At 39.7% G+C, this 22,494-nt stretch overlaps 2 protein-coding genes across 2 annotated transcripts; one reads left to right on the top strand and one right to left on the bottom strand.

Moving 5' to 3' along the window:
* The first annotated feature begins 730 nt into the window (after positions 1-730).
* On the top strand, positions 731-7,486 carry FGA (fibrinogen alpha chain). Its single transcript, XM_013175258.3, has 6 exons — positions 731-866; positions 2,643-2,771; positions 3,755-3,938; positions 4,226-4,371; positions 5,009-6,083; positions 6,472-7,486. Exons 1-6 carry the CDS (start codon positions 816-818, stop codon positions 7,179-7,181), a joined length of 2,295 nt encoding a protein of 764 aa, XP_013030712.1. The 5' UTR covers positions 731-815; the 3' UTR covers positions 7,182-7,486.
* Positions 7,487-10,349: 2,863 nt separating this feature from the next.
* On the bottom strand, positions 10,350-18,118 carry FGB (fibrinogen beta chain). Its single transcript, XM_013175323.3, has 8 exons — positions 17,978-18,118; positions 16,149-16,352; positions 14,703-14,886; positions 13,875-14,102; positions 13,158-13,271; positions 12,475-12,597; positions 12,009-12,294; positions 10,350-11,089 (listed from the first exon to the last, which is right to left on the bottom strand). The coding sequence occupies exons 1-8, from the start codon at positions 18,050-18,052 to the stop codon at positions 10,861-10,863; spliced, it is 1,443 nt and encodes a 480-aa protein (XP_013030777.1). The 5' UTR covers positions 18,053-18,118; the 3' UTR covers positions 10,350-10,860.
* Between the last annotated feature and the right edge of the window lie 4,376 nt (positions 18,119-22,494).

The following is a 22,494-nucleotide window of genomic DNA, read 5'->3' as shown; positions in this document are numbered from 1 at the left end:
ATTTTCCCAAGCAAAGATTTTCTTGCTCTTTTCTGCTCACTGTGGTGGCAACTTTTGAGACAGGCAGTATCTTCAAGTGTTTGACAGCCATGTACAATATTCCCCAGTAATAGTAAGGTTTTTATAGATCTCACAGCAGCAGCACATTATCATCAATTGCCGCACATAAACTATACCCCTTGTTCAAAAAAAAAAAAAAAAAAAAAAGGAAATATAGCCCCTTAGAAATATTTAATTATTCTCAACATTTTTCTGGGACATTTTCAAATACTACTATATTGTGCTCTTCATAAACATGTGTTCAATTCACACAGTCCATTTGGTCATAGATAGCCTATATCAACCTTTCTAAGACAAGTACTTGCTTTAGAAGGCCCACGGGAACATAGTCACAGAGAAAGGGCAAATCAATGACTTCCTTTTTCAAATATCAACTGTTTGATTACACTAGCTAAATTCCTGTCACACAGTGTGTGTCTTCCAGTGGTTGAGTATTCCTGGATGCTGCTAGATCCTGCATACATCTTAGCTGAACATCTGTTTACAAAAAACTAAGCTTTAAACAGATTTATTTTTTTTCCTGGAATTCATGGTGTTGCCCTCATGTTGGTGCTCTACAATCTTATCTGGAGCAAACAGCACCAGAAACTTGTGCAAGAGGCCTTAGGTAATCACCTGGGGACATCTGGCATGTTTTGTCTCCAAACAGAGGGAGAATAATGATTAATCTCAGATTTTCATTAAGGTTTAAATTGCATCAAAAGACAAGAGAAGAACATCCTCTCAGTCAGAGTTCTGCTCGCTCTTCTCTGAAGATGATATCCATGAGGATCCTCTGTGTGTTGCTCTGCCTCAGCTTAGCCTGGGTATGATTTTGCTTACTTCATTCTTTTCATATCATGCTGATTTGAAGAATGAAGGTTTATTTAATCTTCATTCATTAGATACATTTTGGCTGTCACCTAGCTTGTGAAATTCAATGCACACACATATGCACAAGCTTACTGTAACCAATTCAGTGCTGAACTTTCACATCAGCAGTTTTTGAATATCCATTTCTCTAGTTTTGCTTAATCTGGTTTTGCTGAATCTGCCTGGCTTTTGGAGCAGCAAAGCAGATACATTAACATGAATTCCTAGATTCATAGATGATGCTGTGAGTCTTAAAACTGACTGACTTGGATGCTAGTGGCTCCAGCAAGTCAGGAATTTTCAAGTTTATTTTAGGGTAAATTCTACTCTCCTTTGGCTAGAACATCTCAGTTTACCACTATAATATTTTCCAGCTACGAATAATACATAATGCCTTTATCATGAAATACCAGTTATACAACAGTGATTCCTGTGACAGCAGCATCAGGTTAAAGCAGATTTAAGCAAGAATCATTTTTTAGATAAGGAAAGTGATAGTCTTGATTTTCAACTATGCTAATGTAACTTTGCCCTTTTTTTCATTTAGGTCTCAGCCCATAATCTTATGTTAGTCCTTATGTTTCTCTTTGTGACTGTGTTTTGAAGAAAGTAGATATTTTAACAAATGACAGGAGTTATGTGAAGCAGATCTGACAAAACAGAAGCAGTCATGTTGGAGCTGTCAGTGCTGAAAGGGCACAGACCATCTAAAATTAAACTTTTTATTTGTTGTTTTGTTAACAGGCAGTTGGGCCAGATCCTCAGGATGAATCAAGCCAAAATGAATCAACACTCTAGTCCCATAGGGATGAGGTTCTGGCCCTGAAGTCTGAAATTAGGGAAACTTTCTCTGCCTCAGAATAAATCATTAATCTTTTTAAGCATTAATTATACTGCTTGAAAAGAAGGTAAGATGTGTGCAGAGGAGTCTAGTCAGACCTAATTACATATCAAGTCTTCAAACAGTCTCCATCTTTTATGAAAAAAAAATATTTTCCAGTCCTTTACTGAGCAATAACACAGTAGGAATCTTTGCAACGTTTTGATTTAGAATTAGCTAGTGTAAATGTATTCTTGCTTCTCAGGTTTCAAGAAAATCTCAATACATTTCTTTCTTCTCTTTCCATTAGCAGAGTGGAATCCATTTATCACTGACATTAGTAATTTTATTACAGTGTTATTAGCTTTCTTGTTCTTTATGTTGGGCAAAACACTGCTACAAAGTTATATTTAGCAACTCTGATTAAAATCAGAAACAGGAATGGGAAAACTCAATTCATATATATATTTAAGACAGTTTTGTGTAGACTAGAGGGGGTGGAATGAAAATAGAAACTTAGAAATATGACAGCAAACAGATGTAGAACACAGAAATTTCAAAGCATAGGCTTTACCTTAAGCAGTTTGAATCTAATTTCAAGTTGTTTTTTAATATTTAAGTTTGCACAGAGCACGAGATCACCCTTTAATGATATTATCATATATCCTGAGCACCTTTCATTAATTTTAAGGTGCATTAATTTTAAGAATTGAAAAGCTTTATTGTAAGAAAATCATATCTTACAAGAAATGCCAGGAATAAAACCCTTGCATTGCTGGGTGATTCCTTCCACATGGCTGCATTTTCTGCAGCAGTGATGCCACTGAGTGCTTAAGTGCTTAAATTTCCATTCTCTTGACAACTGTTTAGACAATCTCAGGTTTGCACCTCCCCTTTTTTCACCTGGCAGGCGCAGAATGGAGAGAGCACCTTTGAAAAGGAGGGCGCAGGTGTGCGTGGTCCCAGGATCGTGGAGCACATGCAGCAGACCACCTGCAAGTTTGAGAAGAATTGGCCCATCTGTGCGGATGATGACTGGGTGAGCAACGAGCTTTGGGGACGAAAACTGGGCACTCACAGACTTCAGCCAGCCTGCTCCGATGGGTGTCATGCAGTTTGTACACATTTGAGCCTTAGATCTGAGAGAGGGCAGATAAACCGTCACATCAGGGCATTGTGGTGAGGTGTCCTGGGGAAAAGAAAGTAAGAAAGCAACACAGCTGTTGCTGAAGAAGAAAGAAAGAGAAGGAAGAGCAGTTTGTAAAGGTGCAGAATTGGTCTGGAATAGAAAGATTAAACAAAAGAAGATTATATATATATATTTTCAGAATTTTGATATTGCTGCTTTTGGAGTCGGAAAGAGAAAGGCAATTGAAAGGAAGATGTGTGACAAAGAAAAATAAGTAAAAATAACTCATATTTCAGGAGCTACTTTTTAGAAAACCTGATGACAAAACATTCAGTAAAAGATTTGTAATGACTGACTGAATGTCTCTGTGTATAAACTGTCAGTTTGTCTTCTTCTTGCCTCTTACATCTCAACTCACCTTTATGCTATATTTGTAAGATGTAATCTTGCCAAAGAGCTTTAGTTTATAAAGAACATTAGGCTTTTCTGAGGAAAATTTTGCTTTAATAACTTGATCTAGGACATCCTTTCTCAAACTGGACAACAAAGCTCACCTTACAGCAGCCTTTTGGAAAACAAATAAGGTTTTTTGTTTGTTTGTTTTATTTTGAGGAAAAGAGTAAAAGGAAAAATAAGGGTTCCTCATCCCTGCTTACAGCAGGTTTCATGGGATGCACTACAGGTGGTTTGCTCAAAGTCACACGAGTCCTTGGCAAAGTCATTGGATGAACAGGGCAGAACACCTGAAGAGAAGTTGCATTATCTTGCCTTTTTTTTTTTTTTTTTGTGTGTGTGTGTGTTTTAAGTGCAGGCAAAAATCTGTAAACATATTGATAAAAACAAGGCACGCTCATGAAGACTTTAACACAATTATTTCTTTCTTCCAATCTTAGGGTACAAAATGTCCATCAGGCTGCAGAATACAAGGACTGATTGATGACATGGACCAGGATAATAGTCACAGAATAGACAAAATTAGGCAGCTGCTCGCAGACAATCAGAACAACTATAAAACGTCCAATCAGATAATTGTGGAAACCATAAATGTACTAAAACCAGGCCTGGAGGGTGCCCAGCGTAAGTATCTCACTCAGTTTTATAATTCATTGCTGATTTTTTTGTGTGTGCGTAAACAGTATTTAGCAAAAATATATGCTGTACTGGCCCTCATTATCAAAAGCCAGAATAAACATAATAATGCATGACTCTTAACTAGTAACAGATAAAAACTAATGTAATTTTTTTCTGCTTAGTGTTATGAGAAATATGTTAAGCACGTTTTAATTGTGTATTTTAAATTATGCCACTCTTTTAGGAAAGAAAGTCACATGTGCATAGCTGACCATGATGCATTTCTGTTTCAGAGCTTGATGAGAATTACGGTCAAGTGTCAGCAGAATTGAGGCGGAGAATTGTGACATTAAAGCAGAGAGTTATCACTCAAGTGAACAGAATTAAAGCTCTGCAAAGCAGCATCCAGGATCAGGTGCTGGAGATGAAGCGCTTGGAGGTAAGCAGCTGCTTACACCATGCATATTGTTTCCAGAGCTTAGCTACAGAGCGAGGAGGGTCTGTTATACCATGCACAGCAAGCGGTGCTCCATCCAGAAGGAAAATACTATCTGATCTGCTAAGGCAAATCCCCAGAGGAGTTGCTTTCTGTGGGGCTTGCTTTTCTTTTCCTGCTGCATGGGAACCAGCATGAGCTGAGGAGGGCTCCTTGTCCCGTCTGCTCTCAGGCAGGCAGCCAGGTTTACTGATGCTGTGTCTGCTGATAAGTGGCTCCGTGCGGGGCAAGTCTCCTCCTGTAAGGAGCTGCTAGTCATTGAGGACAAGGGGGGGGAGGTCCTGTCTTTCAGGACACCCTTATGCCCCAAAAGCAAAGGGAGCAGAAACTGGGAACATGCCACAATGTACTTCTCCGTGGCACTTGTGTGCATCGTGCCACCGTGTGTGTTGTATTTACAGTGGAAACGAAGCCAGGGTAGGTTTTGAAATGGAGCTTGGAGTTTCAAAATGGAAAAGCTTGGCTGTAGATGGGAGGTACCAATGCAGCTCCCAGTTTTCCCCAGTCCAGTTAAAGAATACACTTGCTTGAGAAAGTCAGGCAAGTTCCCTAACCAAGTTATTTCTCTCTGTTTATGTAGGTGGACATTGATATTAAGATACGAGCTTGCAAAGGAAGCTGTGCTAGAAGTTTTGATTACCAGGTGGACAAAGAAAGCTATGACAACATCCAGAAGCAGCTTACCCAGGCCAGCTCCATCAACATGCACCCAGACCTTCAAACAACCACCCTGAGCACACTGAAAATGAGGCCACTTAAGGACTCAACTGTTCCTGAGCATTTTAAGCTTAAGCCTCTGCCAGAAATGCAAGCTCTGAATGCATTTAGTAACATCAGGCAGATGCAAGTGGTGTTAGAAAGACCAGAAACAGGCTCGAGCCCCTCCCGAGGCGAGACCATGTATCACGTGGCAGAATCGAGGGGGGATGGACATTCCCACACCAGCAAATTAGTTACTTCTCCTCATGGGAGAGACACCCCTAGCCTGGGAGACAGAACCACCACTGTTCATAGATGCACCAAAACTGTCACCAAGAAAGTTGTTACTGGCCCCGATGGCCCCAGGGAAGAAATAGTTGAGAAAATGGTTTCTTCTGATGGCTCAGACTGCTCCCACTTGCAAGGACTAGGAAATACTGGAGGTGAAGGAAGCACGTACCATTTCAGTGGGCCAGGTAGCTTCCACAACCTAGACAAGTATTTCCCTGACTTAGAGCCCTTTCTTACCCACGATTCTGGATCCGCTGGCAGTAGGCACTCCAGTGGATCTAGCACTGTTTCAACTACCAGCCGTGTCACGGGGGCAGGCAGCAGCCACCTGGGTGCAGGAACATCCAGCCACACAGCGTCTTACGGAGGGAAAGACAAATTCTCTGACTTAGGCGAGGGGGAAGAAGATGACTTTGGAGGACTCCAGTTTCAGCCTGGATTCTCGTCTAGCGGTGCAAGTCACTCCAAGACTGTAGTTACCAGCTCCTCTTCTAGTTTCAACAAGGGAGGCTCCACTTTTGAAACCAAATCATTAAAGACCCGTGAAATATCTGAGCAGCTAGGTGGGGTGCAACACGATCAGAGTGCAGAGGACACCCCAGACATTCAGGCACGCAGCTTCAGAGCGGATAAAGTGAAGCAAAGGACAGCCAGCACTGGGAAAGGTACACAGGCTCACAGACATAGCTACTGAGGTAGTGGAGCCAAACTCCATCCATAACCAAACTGGCAGAGTGGTTTTAGGTACTGCAGTATAACAATGTGATGATAAAATGCCAGAACTGTGTCTGTTGCCACCTTGGGAAAAAAAAAAAAAGGGGGGGGGAAATTATATCATTAATATTTGGGTATTATATAAACAATTCACAGGTTAAGAAATATGTAACGTTTTCTTCTCTCAATTCTTTTTAATGTTGCCTGTCATTATACCTAGTGTAGTCCAAGACATGTTTAACAAATTTTCCTCAGAGCTATTGCTACTTGGATTCCTCTGAAGTTTTTATTAAATTTTACTGATAACTCCTGTCAAACCAGATCAACTTTTTTTTTTAGACTGCGATGATATCCGCCAGAAACACACTTTTGGTGCCAAAAGTGGCATTTTCAAAATCAAGCCAGCAGGATCCAATAAGGTTTTGTCAGTTTATTGCGACCAAGACACCACTTTGGGAGGATGGCTATTGATCCAACAGAGAATGGATGGATCAGTGAATTTTAACCGGACCTGGCAAGACTACAAGAGAGGTTTCGGCAGCGTGGATGCCAAAGGGCGAGGAGAGTTGTGGCTGGGCAATGAAAACATTCACTTGCTGACTCAGAATGACACTCTGCTTCGTGTAGAGCTAGAGGACTGGGATGGAAATGCTGTGTACGCAGAGTACATCGTGCAGGTAGGGTCTGAAGCAGAAGGGTACGCCCTCACCGTGTCCTCCTATGAGGGCACGGCCGGGGACGCGCTGGTCGCCGGCTGGCTGGAGGAGGGCACCGAGTACACATCCCACGCCCAGATGAGGTTCAGCACCTTCGACCAGGACCACGACCGCTGGGAGGAGAGCTGTGCGGAGATGTATGGGGGCGGCTGGTGGTACAACAGCTGCCAGGCAGCCAACCTCAATGGCATTTACTACATGGGGGGTCACTATGACCCACGGTACAATGTTCCCTATGAGATCGAAAATGGAGTTGTCTGGATGCCGTTTAGAGCCTCTGATTACTCCCTGAAAATTGCTAGAATGAAAATCAGACCCATGGACACCCTGTAGAAGGACAGGCATTTATTATATGTGTCATAACTAAAAGATGAAAAGATCTTTTATATATATATGCGTGATGTACCTTTACCCTATGAATGTGAAGGCAACCGGACACACAGTTCGTGGCTTACCAAATAAACACTGATTAATTATTAACAAAATAGTTCTTTCATCTTCTTTATAACTGAAAAACTTTTAAAGGAAATATTGATTTTAAAAAGCTTTTTATATAAACCTTGTCTGCAACCTTTCTATCGGTCCTTTTATAAAACTTCAGTAAACATCTCTCTGATGGACAGAGTACTTCTTACTAACATGTTTTAGGCTTTTCAACATGCTAAACATGTTAAAGGTCAAAAACTTACAAAACAATTATCCCTAACTCATGCCTTACACAATTGTTCCAGAAGTGTGAGTGAAAAATGACATTTGTGCAGCAATTTTCTAAAATGCAGCTTGAGTTTATCTTGATGGTGATTTGGAAGGGGAGTCTTGGGTATGCCAATAGTAGTGACATCAATCTACTGAAGAAATAAGCAATTCAAAGTGACAAATTGTGGTGCTCTTTGGAGCAAGTCAACAGCCTGGACTCCAACTTAATAACATTTGCCAGACTTAATCATTTACTTTAGCTCAGGAGAAAAATTCAAAATCCAGGTGATACCTGTATCAAATATGCTGCCTCAAGTTTTATCACAATAATTTAATATTTAAATGTCTGCCTTGCACCTTCCTCCTGAGAGCTGAAAAAACTTTTTTTTTTTTTTTCCTCTCGGGTTCATTCATTACCACCAGCATAAAAGCTTTCGGGGCTGGATGGTTATTTTATTGCTGTTAGTACTGGATAGATGAGGATATACAAAGTGTACTGCTCACATTTCTGCAGCTACATCATTTATGCAGCACTAAGCTGCCTAACCTTTCATAGGTGTTGAAAATAGATACTAATCCAGTTCATTGCTCTACATGAACACAAGACATAAATGGAATAGAATCCAGCCATACAAAGCCTGTAGGGCTAGATCCCTATTTTAGTGAAGCCAGCAGGTATATACTTGAAACATGCCCAGGTTTAGATCTTTTGAATATGGTGTTACTATTTTTACCTGATCTTTTTCATGTTTCTCTCCACTGTTAAGATACATATTTATGGATAAAATTACACAAGTATTTACTCTTTTTATTTTTTCTGTGCTTCAACTGAGAAACAAGCATAAGCAGAATTGCTCGCCTCAAATCTTACTGGTTAGCATTTTTCACACCATTTAACAATATAATAAAATACTGAGAAGGCTCACTTTTAGCCTTTTTTCAGGGCTTCTCAAGCACAACCACTGCATAACATTTTTTGAAATTTTGCTGAAGAGCAGAGACATCTTTATAGCCAGATGTGTGGAGAAGTTTCTATGCTTTTGGAAAAGTTACTTCTGCTTTATGCCGCGTGTTTTAGTTCCCTAGCCTCACTGGAAGCCTGTCTGAGGGGACGCTGAATATCTGCAGTCATGCAGTGTGATGCTGCCATGACATCTCCTCCTTGTCCTCCTGGACTCCAGAGATTAAATAAACATGAGAACTGTAAATGAGAATTTTAGACTGCCATCATAATCAGCTAAAGAAATGTTGAAGGTGAGAAGGATGGCCTCGCTGACAAAAGGTCTTGATCTATACAGAGAGTTTAGTCCACATCACAGATGGAATAAACGGATGCATTTGGGAACAGGGAACAAACAGATAACTGTCAGAATAACATTGATACATATCTGTATTGCATTTAGATGCCTCTAAAAAAGAAGACAATTTGTGTTGTGTTTGCTTTAACTACCTTTATTATTCACAGGTAATGTACACATGGGTAGGATTTATACAAGGAGATGTTTTGTTTAAAGGGCTTAGCTGGTTTTAATAAAACCTTTTCGCAAATGGCAAAATGTGCTTCTCATCACTGCCCATGGTGTGTCCCCTGCTCAGTTAGCTCACCGGGTCGAGGTACACCCATGCAACTCACAGGCAGAGTTCACAGGCAACTCGCGTTGTTGAGCCTGGCCACATTTCTGTCCAAAAAGGAAAATGTTCATAATAAAAATGCCAGTATACAGACAGTAAGTCAACCTCACTATCTTGCTCTCTTATGGTACAGCACCCCATCTCTCTTTGCTACAATTAGTTTTGTGTCTTGCCTGAACTTCCTTCAGCACTTCCAGGTCACGGGCACTTTCCTAGGCTTCTGGGCAAGCAAGGTATTGATCTGGCAATGGGAGTGGCACGGGGCAGTTCCCTCCAAAGCAGCTGTAGTAACAAGCCCCAAAGTCCCAATTACCCCGTTAAGTGGTAAAGATAAGGGAAGACTGTAACAGACAGGGGCTGGGTGATTTGAGAGGATGACAATACAAAGGTAGGTAGGACCTGAATACTGTATTTAGCCCAGAGCCTGAAAGCCTCTCCGCTGTTCTGCCTGCAGTCTGCAAGGGTCATCATACTCAGTTTTGGGTGCCCCAGTACAAGAATAGCAATGACAAACTGGAAAAAGACCAGTAGTTAGCAGGCTGGAGCACATGGTATATGAGAAGGGGAACACAGCTGAGTTGGTGCAGGCTGGAGAATAGGAGGCTCAAAGCAGGGAGATATATCTCTACTTGTTGCTGTCTTCAATATCATCTCATGGGGGTGACAGAGAAGGTTGCGTTGGACTCTTCTCGCAGGTGCACGCTCATGGTATGTGACGTGACAGGCACTAATGGCTGCACAGGAAAACCTGAGCAGGTATAGGGGAAAAAACATCACAGACAGTGAAGCAGAGCTGGCTGCCCATCAAGGCTGTAATATCTTCTTCAAGATACTCAAAACTTGACAGGGCAAAGCCCTCAGGAACCTGATCTAACTTTGAAGTTGGCCCTGACTTGAGCAAGATGCTCTCTAGTGTTTCCTTCAAACCAGAACTAACCTATGATTGGAGTTACTAACTGCTCTTGTCCTGCAATAAGTGATTGCGTGAAAGACTTACCAGCCAGCTCCCCTAATACTATATAGGATATACTATAAAGATTGTGGGATGCTGGAAAAGCTGTGATGAGGTATGGTATGCAACCCAGTTTCCATAAAAGGGCATATTTAATCCAGGAAATAGGATGTGAACTAAGTGACTTAACCTACATGTTTTTTAAATTTACTTTTTTTACTTTATTCCTTCTCAACTTGTTACACAGGTAGTTACCACATCTTTATGATACAAAAGAAAAAAACAGTGCTTTCTTTGGTGGAATGTGTTTGCTTCTCCCCCGATAACACTTAAAGACTTAGAAATTGTGGAGAAAACTTCAGTTTTAACGCTTTATTTAATGTTTTAGAAAACATTTTACAATAATCCTTTTCCTCTTCAAATTTGATATGGAACTTCTTTGTAAAAGAGTGAAAACAAGTGTACATATACATATTTTATCAGACTTCTTTTAAACCAGTACTGCTGTATTGTGAAGAAATGAAAAATGGAACAAAATATACTTATGGCTTATTTTCAAAGTTCAGATTTTGATTTTTTCAGTTGCCATTGTTTTTCATTTTAGGTCACTATATGGTCCTACATATGCATTTGGTTCTCATATGTAAAGACAAGCCTGAATACCACGCTGAAAAACATAACCAGGTACAAATATGAAAAGAAAATCCCTGATTCTTTACACTTTTATAGCAGTTAATCTGGGAAGTATGGCTTGATTTTCATGCTAATCTTCTTCATTGAATACCATGACCCTTTCCAGTTCATCCATACAATACCATCGTCTGTACCGTGTTTTGCCATGTCCCAGCTGTAGGACCCTCCCCAGTAGTATCTGCCATTGGGGTTGGCTGCGTGGCAACGATTGTACCACCATCCACCACCATCTTCTTTGGAGCACTGTTTTCTTGGATCTGTGGTTAACCTGATGAAGTAAAAGGAACAGTTAAGACAGATGAACAAGCAAATAAATGAGAGTACATACACGTGTCCCTGTACTGAAATTTGCAAACTACAACAAATATTTAAAATCCTCTCTGAACCTGCTGTAAAAGATTGACCATCACAAGTGTGTGCTATACAGTGCACTTGGAACGTTAAGTTGCTACAAGAAATAGGTAAAATTTTAGCTGCAACTCATTTGGAATGTCATTTTAGTTTACCAAATGATAACTACAATTACTTGCAGTTCATAATGATAATTGTAATATCGACACAATTTAGGGCTATTAGAAATAATGACAATTGTGTCTTCCCAAATCTAAACAATTCCTTTACTCATTAGTATGTAATCAGGTCTGAAAATAGAGATATATCATATGTTTTAGAGATACAGTGCTAAATTACATCCTTTACAAATGAGCTCCAGTCTTCTGAGTAGGCAGAACATTTTTTTTTTAATAATCTATTCCCTCAAGACCCATTACTGTGTTACACGGGAGAGTACCAATATTCCTATTCAAGCAAGACAGTGCTTAGGACAAGCACTGCCACCATCAGGCTCTGATATTGAGAATATTGTATCCAGATTTGCCATTTTTTCCTCTGGTAACATCATTCATGTAATCAACCTAATTCAGTATGCTTGCTCCTTACGTGGCTGTGGAGCAGTACTAACATAATATAGTTTTACCTGTCCTTTAGCTATGTCAGTTCTGTCATTGGCTACACCAATGGGACAGTGTGAACACTTGGCCAGTAACTTGCAGTGAGAAACTTATTTTAAGTTACTATGAAATGCTGTGCAAACTAACAGCAAAGTAGAGAAATATTCTATATTTCTTTTAAGGAGAGACATATGGTCGATAATTAATTTCTTTTAACTGTCTAATGTGGTTACATACCATCCATCATTGTCTCTGTCGTAAGTACTGAAGAACATGCCATTGTGAATTGTCATTGTCCTGTTTTCTCCATGCAACTGTGAAGCTCCTTCCATCAGAGCATTGCCTGCATTGCCTCCATAGTTACTAACTGAAAGCTGGTACTTGTTTCCTTCATTATGTATGGTGAAACCTCCATAGCGAGCTGATACTTTATCACCATTCCAATCTTCCATTTCAATTAAAACTTTAGTGGGCCCTATCTTGGTAAGTTGGCTGATTTTGTCATTTCCAAGCCAATATTCACCTGAGAAGCAACAAACGAGAGCTCTGTGAAATTAATTTCACAATATACTTCAAGGTAACTTTATGATTTGCCCACGTCTGCCAAAGCAGATTGGTTAGTTTTAAAAAGTCATAGTGCTTCAAGAAATATAAGAAAACAGTTTCAGTAAGAACTCTTCATGTTTCATGCTCAGTGTTTTACCTGGTGTATCACAGTAGTTCTTCCCTCCACTCTTTGCAACATTTCCAAATCCCCTTTTATATTCATCCCATACTCTTCCAAAATTAACACTGCCGTCCTGGCGGTTCTGAATCAAAGTCCAGCCTGCAGGAGCAACAATATTTAGATTAATTTGCTCTTATGAAAGGAGCATGAAATGTTAAGATACAGCCCTTCTATCATCATCTCAAGGTGAAGCACGTGACTTCCTTGCAGCAAGTCTGAGTTTTCACTGTTTATGAGTTCAGCCTTGCCATTTTTACTCACTCTGAAGGAGTGCCTTGCTTCATGAGGAAATGTGGAAAAAACAGAAGGTGAAAGAGTGACCCAGTTTTTTTGGCTAGCATGTAGTAGCAGGGCAGGAAATGAGCCAGACCCTCCACTTCTACCCACACATTGTCCATTTTAGCCATAGTAAGTATTCACCAGTCCCTTCCCATTAATTTATTTCCAGTTTCATTATAAAATGTCCTGCAGTGTATCTGAAGATGACCAGCAAGACTTTCTTGAATTAGTCAGACTTAATTCTCAAGAAACTACAAAAATTGCAGTTCTGTATTTGATTGTTTAAATTGCAAGTTACTACTACTTTTTTTTTTTTTACTTTTTTTTTTGTGGAATTCTTATTAATTAATATTTTAACAACATTGATATTTCACACTAACCTCCATTATCTGTTTCCATGTCACAGTATACTCTGTACGGTCTGACGAAAGGATCTGGTTGGATGAGGTACATTTCAGATGTTTCACCTCCCTTTCTGAAAATATCCTCACATTCTGCAAGAATAAACCAGAGACTCCATTACTGAAAGAGCTCTGAACTCCTTGGTTTGCTGATTGCAAGGGAACAATTTTAAAGATGTATTTATGTACTTTGATTTTGATTTCCATGCTACATTGTATGAAAGAAGCAAAGAAGAAAGAACAGCATACTTGGATTGTTTTACTTTTCTAGATAAGCGTTTCTAAAAGTTCAGCCTGAACAACTGAAGACTATATTTTAATGACTTTTTGAATTGGACAAGCTTGTAAAAAAAAGAACCTTTCTTGATTGAAAAAGTAGAGTACAACTACGAGAGTCACAAATGTATCACCTTCACCTCACTGAAGGTGAACATGATTTACTTTACTTCTTCAAAATGCTACTGGCCAATGATGATGACTAGATATTAGGTAAGACAATCTTTGGTCTGACCAGTACAGGTCAGTCAAAAGATTTTTTCATATTGGATAACTATCTGTCTTTTCTGCTATCCTAATCAGTGTCATAGGTTTCAGAGCAACCAACTCACACCACCACCAATTGAATGATGTGTTTATCAATATGCACAGTGATATAAATGTGGGAAGAAAGAGATGTTATTATAGTTAAATGAGTACCTTTGCCTGTAACCACTGGAATATTACAGGAAGCAACGCATGGGGAACGGCAGTAGTCTGTTTGGGTTGCAATGGCATTTTCCAGTTTCTGGATCTTTTTGTATAAAGAGTCCATGACTGCACGAAGGACCCTGAGGCTTGATGGGATGTTATTGTCCAGATTATCCTTTATATAATTATAATGCAATTCCACTTCTGTGTTATACTCAGAAAGTAAAATATCATTGTCTAGAAAAACAATTAGATGAGAAGCAGATTAATTTTCAATGTTATGAAAAAGCCAAGAGCAATCTGTAAGCACAATCTGAGAAGCCACTTGTTTTCTCAGTGGGGAGGAAGGATATACGTGTCTTTTGCTTACCTTTGCACACTGTGCAAAAACTATGAAGAGATTCTTGGAAAATTATTACATGTGCACCATTATTTCTTTACAAGCTCATAGATTTATCAGTGTTGCTATATTCTGCCAAAGAACTGTAACTAGCTTCTTTCCAGAGAGCCATGGTGCCAAGCCAGGAGCTGGGCATAAGGGAGTCGGATGGATCATAGAATCATAGAATTGTGAAAGCAGGTAAGAGAGGGGGCAACCCTTACAGTTAAAGGCCTAATAAGAATCTTGCTTCAGTATGAGATCCATTCCTTTGACTCTCTCAAACATATATATATATATTAAAGATTTAAGGTGGCACAGTGGTGGAACCCTACTTTGCTAGATATTCTACTGCATTTTTAACTTTTTTTTTTTAAAAGTCCTGTTAGCAAGTAATAGTAGCAGTGTCAATAGAACTGTAACATTATTTACATTAATGATTCATAACAATAGCATACCTTTTCTTTGTTTTTGTGTCTTTACCAGTTTATCATCTATCATATTCACATATTGATAGAAAGTTGTAGAAGTATCAGAAAATTTGGTCACTTTGTCTTTTAGATCACGAATAACTGATGTCACAGTTTTTTCCTGTTTTACCAGTGCAGTTTGCAGTTCACATCCAGTTGGACAGAGTACTCCCTTAAAAAAAAAAAACAACAACAAGGGCTGTGCATAAAAATCAAGTAAAAAATAGAAGTTTCTAAACTAGTCAGTGAATGACCATAGCTTTGAAAACATTGAATAGTTAGTAATATGTGACCATATATTTAGGCATCAAGGTACAGGCTTAAGACATTTAACTACTATGAAGAAGCTGCAGTGTGAAGGGAAGGAAGGTGCCCTGAGTACCCCTATAGGAGTCCTGTTGAAGCTCTTTGGAAAAGGCCTTTCTTCACACTTTTGGGTCCACTATCTGCTTTTCACTTTTCTGCACTTTTAAATGTTCACGGTGTTAAGCCACCTGATCTATAACTAAAATCTGTCAGGAACTAGCTGGTGTCCATGCATGTCTATATCTACCCCTTCCTCTTTCACTATCCTCAGAAAATCAACCATGTTCTCTACACCTCTGTTATATACATCTTGAACTGGCCATGTATATTTCATTTAAAAATGGCCATGTCAAGAAGCCGAGCACTGCACCGTCAACAATAACTGTTTTAAAAGAGGTGGGAAATTCGGAAGTCCTGTGAGAAACAGAATACCCAGACAGCAGGGAGACCCTAACCATCGTGTATTCATTAAGCTTCAGTAGGCCTCATTTGTTGGAAACCTCCATAGTGAAACTTGCTCTCAGACACTTAAGATGCCATCACAGCTCACAGTCTCTGGCAGAGACCACAGCAGAGACTCTGTGATATATTACTGCCAGGCAGTGAGGAGTATGCTACGTATCAGCATGCTCCCATGCTCTTCCGTAAGAGCTGGAGCAGTGACTGAATGTAGACTATAATTACGGTTTGAAACAAATTTTAAGACGTGAGGTTTTGGTGCTTTTTTTGTTTGTTTTTGTTCTTGGAGCTCCTTGAGGTTACCTGAAGCCCAAGCCAGCTCTTTTGCAGAACTTTTTTCTGTCATTCTTAATAGTCACCTATGCAAGGCAATAGGGAAAGTGCAGGGTAACCCACAGACGCTTCCTTTCCTCATTTATGGTTTGAACCTTTTCTCCCCTTACTCACTGTAGGCTGTCTGGCTTTTTGACTCCCATGGACTCTATATCGCTGCTCTTCTGAATAAAGCTCAACCAAACCCAAACAAAAACATGTTAAGTTGTGCTGCTTTAAATGAATGACCATTCTGTATTTGGCAAAGAAAACTCTAGTTCAGCACACTAGATGAAAAGGACAGGCTGCTAACAACCGCGCCATCCTCCATTTCCATTCATACGAGGAGACACCTACCAGCTCCTCGTGAGGATGCTTGCAGCCACCAGCATCGGGGTAGACGATACGTTCCTTCTTGCTGCCCTGCTTATCGCGCTTTGGTGGCCGGGGCTGGTACCCGATTCCGGAGATGGGAGGTGCCACGGGTCTGAGCGTGGGAGCTGTTTCTCGCCTTTTGTCTAGGGGTCGGTGGCCTCGAGCCCCAGGTTGAGGGCTTTCGTCCTGCAAAGCCAGGGGAGAGGAAGCTCTCAGAGTCTGGGATTGCTATTGCAAAATGCTATGCACAGGATGACAGTATCCATTCAGCACTCCGTTTCAAACAGCAAGGAAAATCGTGGATTGGAATAAAAACAGCAACAGCTGAAATACAATACCGACGTTATGTAAAAATTATCACAGTGCTTTTCCTTGTAAAAGCAGCACGCTCTCTCCACCTAGGGACAGATAAACTAAAAAGCCTTTAAACCAAAGCAAAACAATGTTTCCGTATTTCATTCTGGCTAAGGAATAAAGTTGATATAGCTCAGAGCCACCGAGAATCATGAAACTTGAAGTGGTGGGATTAAAAACAAAAATGTTAGAAATAAGAGGGGTAGGAAGAATATTCACCATCATGTGAATATTCAGTGTCCCAGTGGCATAATCACGAAGATTGTTCAGTCATAGCCCTCATGCCAGGTTTTTAGAACTTCTTTGGATGCCCATGTTCCTCCTCCCTCCCAGAAGCAGGAACAACAACAGGCCCCTGCATCCCAAGCTGTGTTTTGCCAGCAGCAAAGGCTTACACATCGTCTCCTAAGGAGAACACTACCCCTGTGCGGCTTCGCTTCTATCGGCAAACAGAAACACCATCTTAACAATTTCATTTCTTTGAGAAACTTCCATCCTAAAGTTTATCCTGAAAGACTAGTAGGTCAAGCAAGGAAACTAAATTATTTGTTGAAATGAAACCTATTGAATCGTTAGTTGTTTGAAGAACTGGATCAAAATCTTTGACCATCTCCAATCCCATTCAGACTTAACTGACAAACATTTGTAAGGACCCATGAGCAGAAGTTTCAAGTAGTTCCAAACGTAGGCAGCAAGCAAATGACAAAACTGCTGAAAATGATTTAGTGTGGTAATCTCATCAATAATCAATGTACAGACATAAACATTTATGTTGTATAACAGAAAATAAATTAATTTCTGGTCACCTGAACCTACTTCTGACCTATTTCATTTTTGCAGGGATTTCGAAAATATAAAAATCATACTGAAACTATAAATAAAATTTCCTAATAAAATATTTTACTTATAGAAAACTAAATGCAGGTTAAATTATTTTAGATTGATCTTCATTGCTTACCTTTTGGTTTAGCAACTACCACCTCTCCATTTCAAATATAAATCTGACAGTTAATGATGTGGTGGCTGATTTTTTTTTCCCAATGTCTACTGCATCCATAGTAAAATTGTTCCTGTCTTTCAGACAGGACATGATTAATTACACGTTTCTATGGCTTTGCACATCACAAATGAATTGTCTGTAACATCAAATGTCAAAATTGCTACATAAATATCCTTAAATAAATTTAGCTAAATAACTAATCTTACCATTCTCCATTCCCTACAGAGAAAGAAAGGAAATAGGAAGAAAGTATATCCAAAACTAGAAAATAACTGTTGCACTGTTAAATACACATGAAGAAATAACTGAAAGATTATTTCTCTGAGCAGAAAAAGAACATGCACTGTATAATTTTCTAACTTAGCTAAGTCATACAAGCCAAGTAAGTCATGCATGCAATTAAATAAAATTAATTATTTTCACTCTTATTATTATTAATTCCAATCAATATTACAACCTCATCGTCGTAATCAGTAAAACTCTGGGATTTAATGGAGGAAACACAGAGCAGGAGCAACAGAAGCAGCTTCATGGCGCTGGCTTTCTTGAGCTGCTCGTTGACCTTCTCCCATCAGCAGCTCTGACAGGGCAAGATCCTCTCTGTTCCTATATATACAGGTGGCAACCCCAATTTCCAGCTTGACACTGATAGGACCAACCCTTCAAAGCAATCAATGCTTTCCTGTTAACATTTAACATTTCCCTTCTCTGTGTGCCTGAATACATTCGATGTTGAGCAATCTCTCTGGACATCTCTTATCTACGTGTCCCAGAGACCTCTGTTGCTGCTGGCATCAACTAAATGTTTAAAAACTTAAAAGTACCTCCTGCTCAGATTACACAAGTTACCATGTTCTCAAAAATTACGAGTCTTACAAGACTGAAAAAAAATTGACAGCTGAGAAGGTGAACATCCAAAGAAATGTTGTCAAATATTGACTGTGACATCTCCTTGCTTATTTTCTCCCTGATGAAAATTTGAATGCTTCAGTAATAGCGTATTAAATTTGAATGAAACTCACCTCACACAGAATGCTACACCCTTCTAAATAGTTCTAATGGCACCTGGATATGCAAGCCTTTGGGTCATTTTAAGTACAGTACATATGAGTAAACTAATTTTTCTCAAGAAATTCACACTAATTATGTAAGATTCATGTTTTATTTTTACTTTCATTGCTGATGAGCCTTCTACTGAGCTATGTGGTTTGTAGCAGGGTTCGTAGAAACAGTGCATTTCAAGAAACTGTTAAAAAGCAAATTCCACATTTCTTTTGCACACATCCTGCATTTCAGTTGTACAATAACAAAATAAATAAATAAATAACTGTACAATAAATTAAATGGATACAGGATGGATTAGCCAATAAAACTGAGCTTTGAATACTCCTAAAGAGCTGCTAGTGTTAATATATAAATTCTGTAATTGTAAAACTTTATATGAGTAGGGTAATTTATTTTAAAAAATTAGATAATTAACTAGACCTGCTCAGAACTGACAAAGAAAAAAAAAATCATTCTATGTTCATTACATTAAAAAAAAGTGTGAAAACATTGCTCAGCTATAATTAAAGATCAGATTAATATTGTAAGCACAAAGCAATGCTTTTTTATTACTTCAGCAATGACATTGTAAATGAGTTAAAATAACAACATTTTACATATTAATTTCCTGTTTTCCTTTTTAACACAAGAAGAGTACATCATAGCCTTTATTTAAATACTTTTAATAATCTTTTAAAGTAATATGGTATGAAGTTATTTGTAATCACAGTGGATCATACTTTCTGATACTTTTTAAGAATATGGCATATCACTGCTCTCATATAAGCAGTTTTAACATTTCAGTGTCTGCATATCCTATAATTTTTGCAAGTATTACAGATGATTGTGTTATACTGAATTAATTCAAATGTGCAGAATGAAGGCCTGCACAATTTTAAAGTCATTCCTATCGATGTCTGAGGACATTAGCAGGAGCAAGCCATAGGCTGAGTTTCTCTTTCAGAGACCAACCTAATGGAGCAGGAGATTTTGTGATACAAAGACAAGAACAGCCAAAAATTGCCTGTTTTAGCTCTTTTTCCTGTATTCATGCCGTTGTCAGAGTTCTGGTAAACTATGGAGATTCTCGAAATATGAAAACTGTTTAACCTGGCTGGTTTAATCATTAAACAGCTTGGCCCCAAATGAGCCATGGCTCAGGAAGCTCTTACTCCCCTGAATATGATCCCTTGTGTGAGGACATCACTTACACTAACACTATTAGCTTTGGAAGAACACAAACTTATCCCTACAGAAATTAAGGAAGCCTGTCTGCGGCCAAAACTGACATCATCAACATGTTATTTATACATAACGATGCCAGCCAAGATACCGTACGCCCTGTCATTATCACTGGTTCTGGGCATCTACCAGAACCTCAAATGCAGTTTTCCCCACACCGTACCATGGTGAAAGTTCGGTCACCCTCATTTTATGTATAAGGAAGGGGCACAGTGATGCTGAGCCTCTTCCCAGGGCTTACAGGTAGTGGGCCAGTGGAGAACTAAAATGGCGTCCCACTAGTCCTGAGTTAGGAACTTGGCCTTAAATTATCTTGCCTTGGTCCATGCAAATCTTCATGATATTTGTCTTGAATTCATTCTGAAACGACCACTATGTTCTGCAGTAGCTCATGGTGTCCTTCCTCAGGCGCTCAGAGCTCTTTGCATGTGGTGGCCAAAGGTGGCTATGTCCATGCAGAGCGTGTCCAGCACAAGTGGCAGGGGTTGGCACGGGAGCTGAGCCTGCTGCAGAGTCCCAGCACAGGAAAACCCCAGTTTCATCTGCTTTCTGATGGGATTTCCCCTTTGAAATTCAGCCTTTGACCCTCTCTGCTCCAGTGCTTTTCCTTGGCTTCCCAAGAGGGTTAGCCATTAGTATCTCCCCAGGAATTACCAGGAGCCACAACACATGAACAACAAATATCCGGTTTGTGGTGTTGGGTCAAGTGAGCAGATGCCCCAGCAGTGGTTGTGCAGGGCCTCAGCTGGTAGGTGGAGGATGTGTCTGCACCACAAAGGTTTTTGCTGGAGAGGATTTTTATGCAAAGCTGTGCCTGTACAGGGACACAAATTATTCTGGGAGAAAAAAAAAAAAAAAAAGCTTCCCGCATGACAGTCTAAATCTGGAACTGCAGAGTGAGCAAGGTATACTGGCAAACATACATGCATGTATCAAAATATTTTGGCAGCAGAACTTAATCTACGTGGGTTAGCTTGCTGGTAATGAGATGGGATTTTTATTTCATGCTTGCAACCATCACAGCTAGGCTGACACTTTATAAGGACTGAATATAGCCTTACAAAAAGCAAAGAGCAGGGCTTAAATTTATCCTAAAAATGGTATGGAGGAGGCTTTCTTTTCCAAACAGGACACCTGATTTTTTTTCCTTGCATTTTCGTCATATTCTCCCCAACACACATGGTTAATGCGAAGATCTTCTCAGACTCACATAGTTGTGACACCACAACAAACCTGCTATTAGGAACTGTAAAAACAAAACATTGATCTGGTGGTGTTCCAGGACATCTCTTTGTACAGTGCATTTGTCCTGGAGAGCTACTTACGGGCAGAGGTGTATGTGTGTGTTTCTAGGAATGCATATTTGTTTGCCGCCTCGTGTTTGTTCTGCCGATTTGGCTGTCCATACTCTTTACACAAACCCCCATCCTTGAATCTTGGCTCTTCCAAGCTGAACATGTCCCTGAGGCGGTCTTGGTGAGGGGGAACAGAGACTTCTTGGGCTGCTGACATTCTGTGATGGTTACTAAATTAAATTTAAACAGACATCCAGTTGATTTAGAAATGTTCTCTGAAGCTGCTAGTGTTGTAATAATGTCATACTGTGACAAGAATACTGTGGAATTAAATGTTCATCTCAGGTGTCCTCTTTTGTTCCTTTTACTGGTAAAAAAATATTTCAAAGGTTTCTGGTAAATGAGAATTAACATTACCTTCATATTCTGGGAGTAAGCAAGTTCTTAAACATTAATGAGGGGGGCTGTTCACTTTGGTCTTAAAAACAGCACTGAAAGCATACTCAATCTACCAGTCATCCCTTCCGTAGTGGTCATTTGTAAAAATAAATAAATAAATAAATGACATAGCTTGTTATTCCTGGAATTAGAGCTATAGCTGACATGCAAGAACACATCAAGTAGTAGATGTATCAATTGATTAAAAAAAATTAAAAGATTTTTTTTAAAAAAAAGTTGATTCAAAAAAATGAATAAAGTGAATATTCTCATGAATATTGCTGACATGATTTATTGAAGATCTTGGACTATATTTCAACTTAGAATAAATCTGCTAGAAAAAAATGCAAACATAACAGATTAATTTGACCTCTGGTTTTCTAAAGCATTGCAAGGTGCGTATCATTGTACATCACTGTACTTTATCCATTGGCAGAGATTAGCCCTTAAACCATTTCCACGTCAGGTTCAGTAGTCAAGCAGACACTCATTACTTTTTGTGTAAATCTTTGTTTTATTGTCTGAAATCCCTTCCCTCCAGATCTCCTTTTACACCTTGTGTATCCTCCATCTCGGGGATCTGCTGTGGCAGCTGTGGGACGTCTGCGGCCCACCCTCATCCCCAGCATCCGTAATGGATGCAAGGGGCATCACCCCGGCCCAGACCAGGCAGTGGAAGCCACCGGCAGCACATGTCAAGCTATTGCCACCAGAAATGATCCATCAGCACCATGAAAGAGAGGAGACGGTCGTTGTGTGAAGCGGGCAAGTTGTGTGAGGCACTAATCCCACCTTGCCATCCCATGGCACATAAAAGGGGCAGGTTTGTGTGCAGTTCCATGTGTGCGGTTGCTTATTTGGCTTACGCAGGCAAGTGGGAAACCTGCCAGGGCATCGGGATACGATCTGAAACACTAAAACTTCCACACAGGCCGCTGCTCCCCCACCCCAACCC

Source organism: Anser cygnoides, chromosome 4 (assembly GCF_040182565.1).
Source record: "Anser cygnoides isolate HZ-2024a breed goose chromosome 4, Taihu_goose_T2T_genome, whole genome shotgun sequence".
Classification (NCBI taxonomy): domain Eukaryota; kingdom Metazoa; phylum Chordata; class Aves; order Anseriformes; family Anatidae; genus Anser; species Anser cygnoides.
This window is presented reverse-complemented; position numbering and strand designations above follow the sequence as displayed.